The sequence below is a fragment of the Mus caroli genome, unplaced genomic scaffold, assembly GCF_978045245.1.
Source record: "Mus caroli unplaced genomic scaffold, Mus_caroli_1 scaffold_3, whole genome shotgun sequence".
NCBI classification, from domain to species: domain Eukaryota; kingdom Metazoa; phylum Chordata; class Mammalia; order Rodentia; family Muridae; genus Mus; species Mus caroli.
The window spans coordinates 13,535,412-13,548,614 of record NW_028227258.1 but is presented as its reverse complement, the minus strand read 5'-3'; the positions used below and the strand labels follow the sequence as shown (position 1 = coordinate 13,548,614).

The 13,203-nt window shown below is 45.2% G+C and overlaps 1 protein-coding gene and 1 long non-coding RNA gene across 4 annotated transcripts in view; one reads left to right on the top strand and one right to left on the bottom strand.

Moving 5' to 3' along the window:
- Ssx2ip (SSX family member 2 interacting protein) overlaps positions 1-4,169 on the top strand; it is a 36,038-nt gene extending 31,869 nt beyond the window's left edge. For all 3 annotated transcript variants that reach the window (XM_021158598.2, XM_021158601.3, XM_021158599.3), the window contains exons 12-14: positions 468-582; positions 1,100-1,265; positions 2,674-4,169. In XM_021158598.2, coding sequence (XP_021014257.1) covers positions 468-582; positions 1,100-1,265; positions 2,674-2,848 — 456 coding nt within the window. In that variant the 3' untranslated portion in view covers positions 2,849-4,169. The remainder of the gene's footprint in view (positions 1-467; positions 583-1,099; positions 1,266-2,673) is intronic.
- Positions 4,170-9,828: 5,659 nt separating this feature from the next.
- LOC115030623 (uncharacterized) lies at positions 9,829-13,194 on the bottom strand. The gene is made up of 3 exons (XR_003836215.2): positions 12,943-13,194; positions 12,005-12,126; positions 9,829-11,920 (listed from the first exon to the last, which is right to left on the bottom strand). It is a non-coding gene; the product is annotated as an uncharacterized LOC115030623 (long non-coding RNA).
- Positions 13,195-13,203: the final 9 nt, after the last annotated feature.

The window sequence follows — 13,203 nt, the reverse complement described above, 5'->3', positions numbered from 1 at the left end:
AATACTCTGTTCATGAAAAACCTGGCAGTTGATGGACTATTAAGTAAAGTCTAGGATTTTCTGTTATTTATGTTATTTAAAAATTACTAGTGTAAGTATGTGGGTGTTATACCTGAATGTATGTCTGTGTAGCACATGTATATGTGAGCACCACGTGTGTGCCTGGTGCCCTCAGAGGCCAAAATTGCATCACCTGAATTGGTGTTATAGACTGTTGTGGACCATCGTGTGGGTGCTGGGAATGGAGCCCAGGTCCTCTGTATGGGCAGCAACAGGTGCTCTTAACCGTTGCAGCTATTTCTCCGACTCCTACGCTTTATTGTTTAAGCATGATTTTCTTGAGTGTGTTTTAGTTTCTAGGCGACTATATCACTATAAGAACGTACAGGTGGCCAGAGGGGAAAAACAGCTGGAGAAGGTCTGAGACTTAACAATGGAGTGATGGCCATTCCTCTTTGTTCTGCTAGAGAAAGGCGTTTGAAGAAGAGCGAGCCAGCTGGGTAAAGCAGCAGTTTTTAAACATGACAAACTTTGACCACCAGAACTCAGAAAATGTGAAACTTTTCAGTGCCTTCTCAGGAAGTAAGTGTTCACACCTGTCCAGTCGGACTGTGCGCAAGGCAAGGGCAGAGCAAGCCTGCAGCTCCAGTGTGCACAGGATGCCCATCTGTGGAGCTGGAGACTTAGCCTAAGTGAAGCAGTTTCTGTTTTTTAATCTCTCTGCCTACCTGTGTTCAGGTTCTGGCGCTCAGACCCAGGACCTCAGCCCATAACAGCTACCATGCTTACCAATACCCCTGACCCCAAATCAGCTTAATGGTTTATGTACTTAAGTCAGAGTAGGGCTCATGGCAGAAGCCTGCATATCAAAAGCGCTTTTGTGAATTTATGATAATGCCATGTTCTTGAAAATTTGTGGACTTAGAAACTGACCATTTTTAAAGTAGGCCCCTCTGTTTGCGGAATGTGTGACAGAGATGACAGTTAATCTGTTCTTTCTCAAATCCCACTCTAAATTGCAAATGGCTGATCCTGGTTGATAATCTTCGAGGTTGATATTTTACCATGTGCTCTGCTCTTTCTCCTACGTGTAAACCAGGTTCTGATCCAGACAATCTTATAGTCCACTCACGGCCACGGCAAAAGAAGCCACACAGTGTGGCTAATGGGGTGCCAGCTTGCACATCAAAACTGACTAAATCTCTTCCTGCCTCACCTTCTACTTCAGACTTTCGCCAGACACATTCATGTGTGTCTGAACACAGGTACTTGTTTCTAAATGACCTTTCACATACTTCTAAAAACAGTTAACATTGTATTGCTTAGGAGAAGTTGGTATTGTTGTTGTTGTTGTTGGTGGTGGTGGTGGTTGTGTGTGTGTGTCTTACAACAGTGGACACTTTGGGAAGAAATTAGGTTGACTCATTCATGCTGTCTGCACAGAGATTGCCAGCATGTGAGGCGTCGTGCTAGGTTTGGAACTCTAGTAGACCTGGTCTCCACCCATAGCTGTCTCTGTTTACATTTACAGTACAGACTTCTGGGCCAGAAGTGGCACATAGCTTTCATCCCAGTACTCAGGGAGTGGCCATCTTGCTGTACATGGCAAGTTCTAAGTCAACCAGTGCTACATAACGAGCCCTGCCTTAAAAGAGAGGCTAAGGCCCAGCAGGGGTGGTGCACGCCTTTAATCCCAGCACTCAGGAGGCAGAGGCAGGTGGATTTCTGAGTTCGAGGCCAGCCTGGTCTACAAAGTGAGTTCCAGGACAGCCAGAGCTACACAGAGAAACCCCGTCTGGAAAAACCGAGAGAGAGAGAGAGAGAGAGAGAGAGAGAGAGAGAGAGAGAGAGAGAGGAGAGGAGAGGAGAGGAGAGGAGAGGAGAGGAGAGGAGAGGAGAGAGGGGAGAGAGGAGAGGCAGGCAGGCAGGCTGGCTAAGGTGATTATGTCTGGAAATCACTTAAAAATGTAAGCACTTTAATATTGAAGAACGGCATTTTGATAGTTTTTCAGAGTAACTAATTTAAGTTTCTTTGGTGTGCCCATTACACGGGTATTGAAGGGCAAAGAGCCAAGAAAATCCACTTCCTTAGGTTGGTAAAGAAAATTCCTACTTTAGGTAAAAGTATTAAAGCAGTTTATTCCCTACTCTTAGGACACGCACATATATGATTTATAAGATAATTTAGTCCATTTTCAGGTCAGTAATCCAAGAGCTGTGGAGCAAATGTGAGAGAATTTTAAGCAAGAGGAGGGGAAGGAAAAATATGAGCTTTAAAAAAGCAGTATTCCACGTTTCTGCGTGGGAGGAGATTGTGGCGTGAGAACTGTGTCCTGGGAGAGCAGGCCAGAAGGCGCGGCTGAGGCTGAGAGATGATACTTGTCTGGGATTGGCATAAGGGGAACCCAGAGCCAGTACACTGACGGTAGGGTAGACATGGGAGTGGCCATTGCTCTACAGGCCCTGCTGCTCAGCCCCGCCTCACGGGTAGGTGGAAGTCAGAAGAAGGCTCTTCCAAGTGCAGCCTCCTGTTTTCTTCAGTGCAGTTAATAAAACATTCTGTTAGTGCAGACGTGGGGGCAGTCAGGCTTGAGACGCTCAGGACCATCTGCTCTAAACGATAACCAAGGAGCGGATAATTAGCTTCTGCGATTTACCTTGTTTCCCCAACAGCTCCATCAGTGTGCTGAATATAACTCCTGAAGAAAGTAAACCCAGTGAGGTGGCAAGAGGAAGCACGGATCAGAAGTGGAGCGTGCAGTCGAGGCCCAGCTCGCGGGAGGGGTGCTACAGCGGATGTTCCTCGGCCTTCACGAGCGCTCACGAGGAACGAGATGACTTACCTTAGATGCGCGGGCTGCAGTGCTGTTCCCAGATATGCGCTAGAGGAGTTGACACAGGGTGTAGCATAAAGTCAGTCGTCTAACTTAAGAGGCTCAGAGTTGATTGTTTGGACTTCGCTGTCTTCCCCCAAAGAGCTGAAATGCTAAGCTACTTAAAAGGATGCAAAGCTTTGGTTGTGTGTTAGTAACAGAAGCCCCTGGCTCTGTGACTGCAGGAATGAATGGCGTTCGTTCGGTTGGAAACACAAGCGCTGGAATGATTGCCTCTCCAGGTACCGAGAAGAGCACTTTTAGGGACTGGTTCCTGTAAACATTAAAGATTCGTCCCAAGTGTGGTTGGCATTGGAAGTGTAGCCTTTTCTTGAATGTATACTGTAGATTTTTAACAAAGCAGGTTCTATATTTATTATGTTTAGTGTGATTTTGGGATTACCTCTTTCATATGTTTTGTGTCTGTACATAAATATACATGACTATGTTAAGAGGCTTTAAGGTTTAAAAACGTCACACCATGCTTGAGTATAGCATTTCATGCCAATTAAAATGTTTTCAGTGGCATGGTGTTTACAGATGTTAGGACCACTGCCACATGACAGTTAAGATTTTATTTTTAAGCCATCTGGGCAATAAAAAATCAAAGCCCCTTCATAAGCTGAGTTCAGATAACTAGAACTACTAACGTTACATTTTTGAGATTTTTAAAGCATTGTATTTTATTTTATATATGTGAATGTTATAATTTCTAAGAGGAATATTGATTATGGAGTAATGGGGGAAAGACAAATGTATCTTTGAATAATAATATAAGAGCATTGGATTGAGATATTTGGATGATAAAGGATATTTAAGATAGCTGGATGCTGATATTTTCCTTACCAAATGGGTGCCAGTACAGTCATGTCTGTACCAGCCAGGGCTTTATATCATTGCCAATAATTTTGTAATTAAAAAATTTTCAACTAGATACCACTACTAAAGAAATAAGACAATGTGAAGCATTGACTTTTATAACTGAGACATGGCACTCTGGACACTGTGTCGTCTCATTTTCAGAACAATCTTAGGATCTTTCTGTTTCTGCTGCATGTTTCCTCGTAAGAAGTATGGCACTATGATAGTAATGACAGTAACATAAATGTAGACGTAGGCCCAGGCTTCTCCTGGATGGGTTTTCATCCAGCAGCTTTTAAGTGCCTCACCCTGCTTGTCTCTGCACACAGACACTGCTGACACAAGCCCTGGCTTGATGACGCAGGTAGTCCATCTGCCTTTCTCTTTCCTTGTCCCTGCTGTGACTGTTGCATTAAATTCATCATGCTACCAAAAGCGAAGCCTTGTGTTGTCCATTCACTGCGTGACTGCGGGTTCCACAGCTGCCGCCATCTGGCTGGGTCTGTAAGACATCCCGACCTGATGAGGCACTGCAGCGGAGCAGGTGGCCTTTCCACAGCAACCATGTTCAGAGTTTCAGGAGCTCGCTCTTAAGTGTGAGCTTCCTGGTACACGATCACTTTTTTATTCCTTAAAGTTTGACATTGCAGAGCTCCTATAGTCCAGAAGAGGAAACCCGGCTAGGGTGGAGTAATTAGCTTCTGGTGAAGAAACCCAAGCCGTTTTGAAGTAGTTACTGTCTGTTTCTATATCATGTCCCCACAGGGGTCTGTCTGTCTTATCACACACTTTGCCAGATACAAATATTGTTGTTCGTTAAAACCGTGCCTTATTCCATACGGAGGGTTTTCTGGGAAGGAACTCCTGCTTTTCTGCTGTGTTTGCATTTCAGTGTGGGCTGAATTCTCATACTGCAAAGAAATTCCTGGGAAGGGTCAAAGGAAACTGTAGAAGCAAGCCAGATCCCTTAGGGATGTGCACAGCTCTGCCAGAGGCTGTCCATTTTCCTAGCTCTCTTGTTTTGCTGCCCATTGCAATTATAAATTCTGTGATTCCTATCCTCGCTAGGCAGGATTGTCCAGAGGCGTGCAGTCACCTGATGTTTGTGGGAAACAGAGTCTATGGGGCATGATGAGGTGCCTAAAATGCAGTTTGAACCACCCCTGTGGGTTAACAGACCCCTCCTGTGATTGCCCTGCTGTGAGAATTCTTCCAAGTCCACACACCCGTGTAGGAGGGAGGCGTTCTTGAGTTGAGTCCTGGAACTTCAGTAAATACACTTTGCCCTGTGTGTGTGTGTGTGTGTGTGTGTGTGTGTGTGTGTGTGTGTGCTCTTCCATTCAGTAACCATGGACAAAGGACCTGCTGCTCTCTCAGGGTTTGTCAGGAGGAGCAGACGATGGGCCTACTCCCCCATCACTGGGGATCCCTGGGCTGAAGGCCACAGAAAAACCTCGGTTATCGTAAGCCAGTGGTGCGCCAGTCACACATCTGAGCTGTTCCGGGTCCGCTTGCCCATTTCACGGGGTCTCCTGTGGGGTGTACTCTGCACACTTAATGTTTTTGCAGGGTTTGTTTTTCACGAATGCTGATGTGCAGAGCAGATACGATTTTTCTCTCCCGCAGGAGACATGCATGAAGTGAAGGTGTGAGCGTGCAGGTGAGGTCAGGGTGAGGTCAGGTGAGGCCAGGGAACAGATGATTTCAACCTTTTTTTTCTAAATTGAGTGGTGACTTCTTTTTCCTCCTGGGGACTGAATGTAAATTAAAATGGAATGGACTATTAAATGATTTGGTCTAAAACCACCAGTTGACAGTTGAAGTTTTCTTTTTGTGAGCCCTTGGGAATACTGAATTTCAAGGGCTCAGGAGTGCTGTGCTGCCGGTGGCACAGGCAGACTCCCGCCCTTTACAAAGGTCTGTTGGGACGTTGTCAATATTGATGGATATCATTGAGCAGCACATTTCTTCGTTACAAGGGACGGTGACACTGATAAAGCTCTGACTTCTGGGATGCTGGATCCTGGTCTCTATGTGTCCGTGCTTGACTTTTGGCAGACTTTAAGGTAGATCACACTACACATAATAAGAGTTAGAGTAATATAAAAGGCTGCAAGTTTTGTGTGTGTATAGCTCAGGCCGCCCCCTTGTCATCTCAGTCAAGGAGGTGAGGACATGTCTCAGCATTGTCAAATGCGAAAGCAGACTGGATGGTTGCAGGATCATCTTCAGGTCCAGATCTGAAAGGCAGGCTTGACAGTCTGCTGTGGAGGGCTGCTGACGTGGGTGTTTCATCCGCTTACTGCAAGAGCACCGGTCTGCAGTGAGTTCACTTGTCATCCTGGAAGCTGCCAACATTCTTTATCTTTGGGAGAAACATTTATTTTAAAACCTTTTTCATAATAGCTTTTAAATGTTTAAATGGAATTTTACCCATTTACTTATCAAAATACAGTGTAAAGGATTCATTTTATTTTGGCTCTTTTATAATAGACCTCTGAAGGATTATTAACACTCTTCTTTTAAAATTCAATAACAAGTTCATGTTGAATGGTAGGTAACTCAAGGTTGCTGAACTCTTAATGAAACCTGACCGCTGGGGCCTTCCACTTGGTCCCAGGATCTCCCATTTGCTGTGCATTGCCGCAGCTCGTATGGGTAGACTTTTTTTTTTTTTAATTCTGGCTTAGCTGGACTCAGTCAGCGCGCATGTCTGGTGGTCACGTGGTGCAGAGGGCCAGTGAGGTGTACTTCTCAGCCTGTGTGGAGCAGGGTGCTTTGTGAAACAGTGACAGTATGTAAGTATTTTCCTTTTCTCTTGAGAAGTCTTTTTTTTTGTGTGTATGAAAAGTAAAAGATCCACTTTTTGGTAATTTTATTCTTAAGCAAAAAAAAGTCTCTGCTATTTGATGTCAGAAATTAGACTCTCTAAACAAAGTTTCCTTGGAAATGCCTCAAAGAAAGAGAAATCCAGCATGTGGCCACACGGTGCATTGGCACACCGTTGTAAACAGAGAGTGGTTTACCGGAATGTGAAAGACCATCGTGGACCTTGTCTTTGTACAGCCCTTGCTCATCTTTGTCAAGAGGAAAGCTCTGGAAGCAGGACACAGTTCATAAGTGCTCCCAAGTTAAACTTTGTTCCTGTAAAGCGCAGAAAGACTGGCAAATCTGAGGTGAACTCTGGACTTGGCAGACAGGACCAGAGAGCCACAAATGTACCCATCCCAAACACAGTGGCTTGCTTCTGTGTGACATCCTGCAATGACATTCCTATTGACTCAAGGATCTCTCTCTCTCTCTAGGCTTGGCTTTGCAGACTTCATGTCACTTCATAACATTCTGCTAGGGTGGCTCTGTCCAAAGGCTACAGATTGCCCCAGAGTCCCAGAAAAGTTGTGATGATGACAGTGTGTCTGTGGCTGGGCTGGGCCCACAGGCCTCGGCTGTGGCTGAGGGTTACCCTGTGTGGGGTGCACTCCCTCTCCAAGCAGCCCCATTTTGAATTTTCATTAAGTCCCATCTCCCTTTCGCAGAGCTAGTTCCTTTGAGTCCTGCCTCAGATACCGTAGCTCCTGCGACAGAAGCAAGTTGTAACATATGCTAACATACAGTTCTTGGCACTTGTTTATATGTGCAGTGGAAACCAACACACAGAAATTTGTATCAATTCAAATGAAATATACAGGAATAATTGAAGCATAATGCAAATCTAGTCTTTGTGTCTGCCTCGTGATTATTTCACCCTGTGAACTGAAGGTCCCCAGCTGAGACACCCTGCAGGAAACCATTTCAGATTTTCCCATCGCTCCATTTTACAAAGCACACTAAGCCACACACAGCCCATCTCATAGTGCCATTTGCCCTCAGAGCTTATGCAGCTGTCTAGCATGTCGCCATTTTCAAGTTTTTAACCCACTCATCAGCGTTCAGTCTTGCTCAAGGTAAAGTGAGACGATTACAGTGGACTTGTATTCTTAAACCACTTAGTGGGCATGACGTAGCCATTCAAATTCCTTTACTATTTTGTGGGCAGGGTGCATGTGGCATGCATAGAGGCCAAAAGAGGGTGTTGGACTCCCTGGACCTGGAGTTCCAGGAGGCTGTGAGCTATCTATTATATGGCTGGTAAAGGAACTCAGTCCTCTGTGAGAGCCGCAAGTTCCTTTAACCACTGAGCTGCCTCTCCTGCCCCGCTTGTGGCTCCACTGTAATTACCAAAGTTCCTGTTGTCCTAGCACAGAAGCAGTCCCAGAGTGTCCGAGAGAACAAGAACATTGTGTTAGTGCAGCACTAGGTATGGCTGCAGATGCAATCCCATGCACCTTTGCTCTGTCTCCATCCAGGCGGGGGGGTTGGGGGGGTGGGGGAGTGGGTGTAGTCACCTCCCTACTGTGTTCCTCTGGAAGGGCCATGGTCAGCAGAGCTGGCTTCACTAAAAGAAACTCAGGTTTGAGTCTGTGTGTAACTGACAGAAACCTGATTAGAAGTCATATTCAGAAAAGCTGACTTTCACAGCTCACGTAACAGTTCATTATAAAAGCAGCAGTGTACTAAACAAAGCAAGATGGCAGTACAGAGCCTAGGGATAAGACGACGATCTGCAGAAGTGACCACAGCAGACTGTAGCTCTCTAGACCAGCAGGAACCTGGTCCTGGGAACCCGTTGTGTGACAGAATTTTCTGGACAGATATAATATGTTTCCTTACCTCACCTAGGGATCCCATAACAGAGGAAAGTATGGACACCACCCAAGTTCAGCTTGGTGAGCCAGTGAATTGTTGAGGTTGCTTACGTGAATGTGATGAGGAGTTATTTATAGGAACAAAAATGACTCACACAGCTGCATCACCAAATCCCACCAGTCTTAGGGTTTCTATTCCTGCACAAACATCATGACCAAGAAGCAAGTTGGGGAGGAAAGGGTTTATTCAGCTTACACTTCCTTCCACATTGCTGTTCACCACCAAAGGAAGTCAGGACTGGTCAGGAAGCAGGAGCTGATGCACAGGCCATGGAGGGGCGCTGCTTACTGGTTTGTCCCCTGGATGAGTCTAGGGCATGTCAAGTTGACAGGTTGGCCATCACAGTAAGCTGTGTGAAATAACTGGCTCAATTTAACATCCGAGAAGACAAGGGACGACCATTGGCTCATTTTGGTGGGACTTGTTCTGGGAACCTCATTTCCTTCTCTTTCCAAGACCGGGTAGCTAATGTCATCAGCCTTGGCGGGACGGATGCATGCGACTCTCCAGAAATAAGTGCATATGCTTGAGTATCAACGGTCTTCCTTCCAGCTACAAGTGGGCCAAGTGCCGCCTCTATGGTTACAGAGCTAACGAAGACAGAATTCATGTGGGAAGTAACACATACTGGAAGAAATGTACTGAGAAGCATGGAGTTATTGTGATGGGCTGGATCAGTACATCCCTTAGTGTTGCTAGCAAGACGTAATAGCTTTCACTAAAGTTAAGTTGGTCTGAACCTTGACTTACAAGGACCTATATTTCTGGCAGTGGGATTAGGTGGAGCACAATAGAGCCCAGCAGTTCTTTGAGTCACTATTATACTGTTTTGTTCATATTTTTAGAATACGGTTCTTGATAAAGTTACCGTCACCATGGAAAAAATTACTATATATGCTCTACCATGGTCATTATTATTGGTAACATCACCATCATAGTTTATATGAAAATTAAGGCAAATTTCTATTATTTTAATTAGAATTCTGAAAGAATTCCTTCCATTCTATATCCTGAATGATGTGGAAGAAAACTGGCATTACAAACTATCTGGTAAATAGAAACTGTTACATGTTAAACCGACTGCCCTTAAATTCATGTTGAATTCCTAACCCCTAATGACTCAGCAATGAGGATCCCTCTCTATTAAAATGAAATCAACACGGCTTCTATTGCAATGGCTGGTGTCTATAGAAGCAAGGGAAGATGTGAACATGGACATATGAAGAAAAAAGGTCGTGTGAACATGAAGATGACTTTTCACAAGGCTAGAACAGATTTCTCCTGTAGCCTTTAGAAAGACACCCACCCCACCCCCCACCCCCTACCCCCGATAATCTTGCTCTTGGACATCTAGAATCATGGAGCAATAAATATCTTGTTATTGCTTCATTCATCTCCTTTAGGGTACTTAGTTATTGCAACTTTAGTATGCTAATGCAGACAAGATTGTGGCCATCTCCAAGTGTGGGGGCTGTGGTAAAAAGTGCTAGAGATGAGCCATAAACAGAAGGCTTCTGTCCGCTCTTCAGCCTTGGCATGCTGACCTGGTCATCAGGATGGGCTCTGTCTTGATTGGTTTCCATCATGAGGCAGGTGGAAAACAGATTCCTTTTCATGCCAATGAAAGACACGGGCAAATACTATGTTTGCAGATTTGTCAGCCTGTTCTCTAAGCCTCTCAACTTGAAGTCCATGAAAGGCACAGCATCTCCAAATCTTTGCATCCAGGATGGACTGACTCAATAAGAAGCAGTTTTATAGGATGAATCTGTGAAGCAGGTTATGTTTGTAACATTAGTAAACGGCGAGAATGAGAGTGGGTTTTACATTAACTACCAAACCAATGTAGACAGAGGCTTTACTCATAGTGAATTTATTATAATCCCACATGGGTAGGACAGGCACAAAGGCGCATCTACTTCTGCAAGTAAGTTATGCAGTATGCTGCATAGACCTGCTCATGCTGGAATGTCTGTAAGTGCCACACACCCTGTCCTTAGAGTCACGATGACCTTAGAGTGGATGATGAGTCAGGATCTAGGGATGCGAGTTAATTTGTTTAGCTAGAGAGGAAAGATTTAGGAATCAGAGGAGGCAGAAATGTTAGCTGTCTGTTTTCAAATGTGTGAAGAGTACCTTACTCTTACAGAGAGACCACAGTTTCCAGAAAGTTCCCCAGGTCAAAGGCCAGGAATGAGAAGATAATTTCCAGCCCAAGGTTAAGAAACTATCTGCAATTATTAGTCTTTAGAATGCTGGGTTGGTTAGTAAACATTCTGAAAGAGCCACGCAAGAGCTGAAACCTATTTCCTTTTTGTTTTTGTTTTTTTGTAAGACAGGATCTCACCATGTAGCCCTGGCTGGCCTGGAACTATGTGGACCAGGTTGGCCTTGACCTCAGCAGCAATCTGCTTGCCTCTGCTTCCTGAATGCTGGTACTGAGGACATGTGCCACAATTCCTGGCTTTGAAACCTACTCCTTATGGAAGGGAAAGATGGGTGTGAGGTAGGCTGGAGGACCTACTCTTCAATACCAGGTAAGGATGGCCATGTGATTCTAGAAGGGGATGATGCCCTGTGCTGCAGGCTTTGTGTGAGTCTTAAACTGTCACCCTAATGCTGACAGTTTCCTCTATGTCAGGAAAATAGACTTGCCTAACACATTGAGATTGCCATTAAGAATGGAGGTGCTGTGGCCCTGGGATGCTGTGCAGTTTTACAGGAGCCGACAGATTACTTGCTCAAAGGCCAGATAAGGACAGGCTCTGGGGCAGCTTGAAGACTCCCCCGCCTTGATGGAGAGTGGAGACGACTTGACATCCGTGTTAAGGTTGCTGACGTGGAGCTACATTGTCCAGGGTGAAATCTTAGCTCCACGCCTTACCGACATCAAGCTACAGTCAACCACTGAGGCACACATCAGGTTTTAGGTGGAAAAACCCTGAAGAACAAGAGTACCTATTAAGGCAAGGTCAGGCCAAGCCCCTGCTTCACACTGAGCATCATCAGATCCTTGGAACATCTGCCTGTGGGTCAGCTTCGCTGCCTGTAAGACAAGGCTGAAAAGCACACCTGCTTTACACGGTTCCTACTCTGATTGGACGGTGAGGGTTCAGTCCAGATCAGAGCCTGAGAGGAAAAGTAGCCGAGCAAAAGTCCTTCACCACCACGTTCATCCAGCCTTTAAGGAGGGGCCCTGATAGTGCTACCCGTCAGCCTGATGTTGGGCACGCCTATCTAGGATCAACTTAATTGTGGTGGGGAGACTCTGTCTGCCACTCTGGGCTGCACCATTTTCTGAGGTAGTTTCAAGACTGCATTATGAAGAGGAAGGCCAGCTCAACACTTGCATGCATGCGTGCATCCTGTTTTCTGACTGTGACGGCTGCTTCAAGACCCTGTTGCCGTGACCTCTTTGCCATGGTAGACTGTACCTTGAACTGTGAGCCAGGAAAAAAAAAAGGCTATCTTAGTTACTTTTTAATCACAGCCACAGGAAGAGAAATGAAGACAAGAAAGCAAACCTGGTTTCCAGCCTTTCCAGTCTGCCAGGATTAGAAATATATTAATTTGTTCCCGAGTATCCTTTGCTTTCTGCTCTTCTGAGAGAGCTCGGAGAGATCCTTGCTTTGATAACATTTCGGTTCTGGGAAAAGAATTTTCATCATTTAAATTTTTATTGGTGTTTAGGGAGTGTACTATAAATTTAAACTCATATGCTATAATTGGTGTTTTAATTGTCATTATGAGTTTAATGACATTCAATTTCCTTTATAGCCATAAAGAGAATTTTTATTCCTGATGATACTTAAACAGAAGAATCCACAAAGAAATGCAAAAATCTTCAAAGTGTGTTCTCCTTCCAGCTTTCACTACACGGGCTGAGCAGAGCAATCCAGGTCACACCCACAGGACCTGATGACGCTGTCAGAGTTCCCTTCCCTATTCTCATAGCAAAAGGAAAGGCTTTTCTTGAGGTCATAGCTCTCATGCAAAATCACGGCACAGAGTTTATCTTTAAAGGAAAGGCTTTTCTTGAGGTCATAGCTCTCATGCAAAATCACCGCACAGAGTTTATCTTTAAATTCTCTATTTATGCTGGAAAATCACAATACATACTTAACCAAACATCTTGTAATTTGACAATAATATCACCCGTCTATTTTACATTTTAAAAGATACCCTGTGTGAAGACTTGGAAAAGAATGCCTAGAAGGGTCTCAAACCGATTGAAGTTTAAAAAAAGAAAACAGGAGCTCTTGGAGTTTTACAGTGAACGTACTATTTACTACAAGCCAAGCACTGTGCTGAGCTATAGGCAGGCGTGGGGTGCGGGGAGCAACGCTAAGCAAGAGATTCAAAAACAATTGTAAGATGAATGAGCAGAAAACGTTCAGACCACACGGTCATGAAATGGTGTAGAGCCAAAGAGTGATGGAGAGAATAAAAGTGGTAGAGTTACCTGCGAGTCTCCTGGGTCAAGACTGTTTACCTAGCCCTTCCTAGCACTGGAGTGTAGGGAAGACCCCCGTTACATCTTACATTTACTCATAGGTAGTGCCCCCAGCAGCCGGGGTGGGATCCCAGTCAATTGGCTGCAAGCCCAACTTCTCCACAAAGTCCCGCATCAGGCCCCGCCTTCTAGGGCCCACCTACCTAGCGGCAGGCCCGGTCGCTCTCAGTTTAGCATCAGGCCCCGCCCCTCAGCAGAGACCCCGCCCCG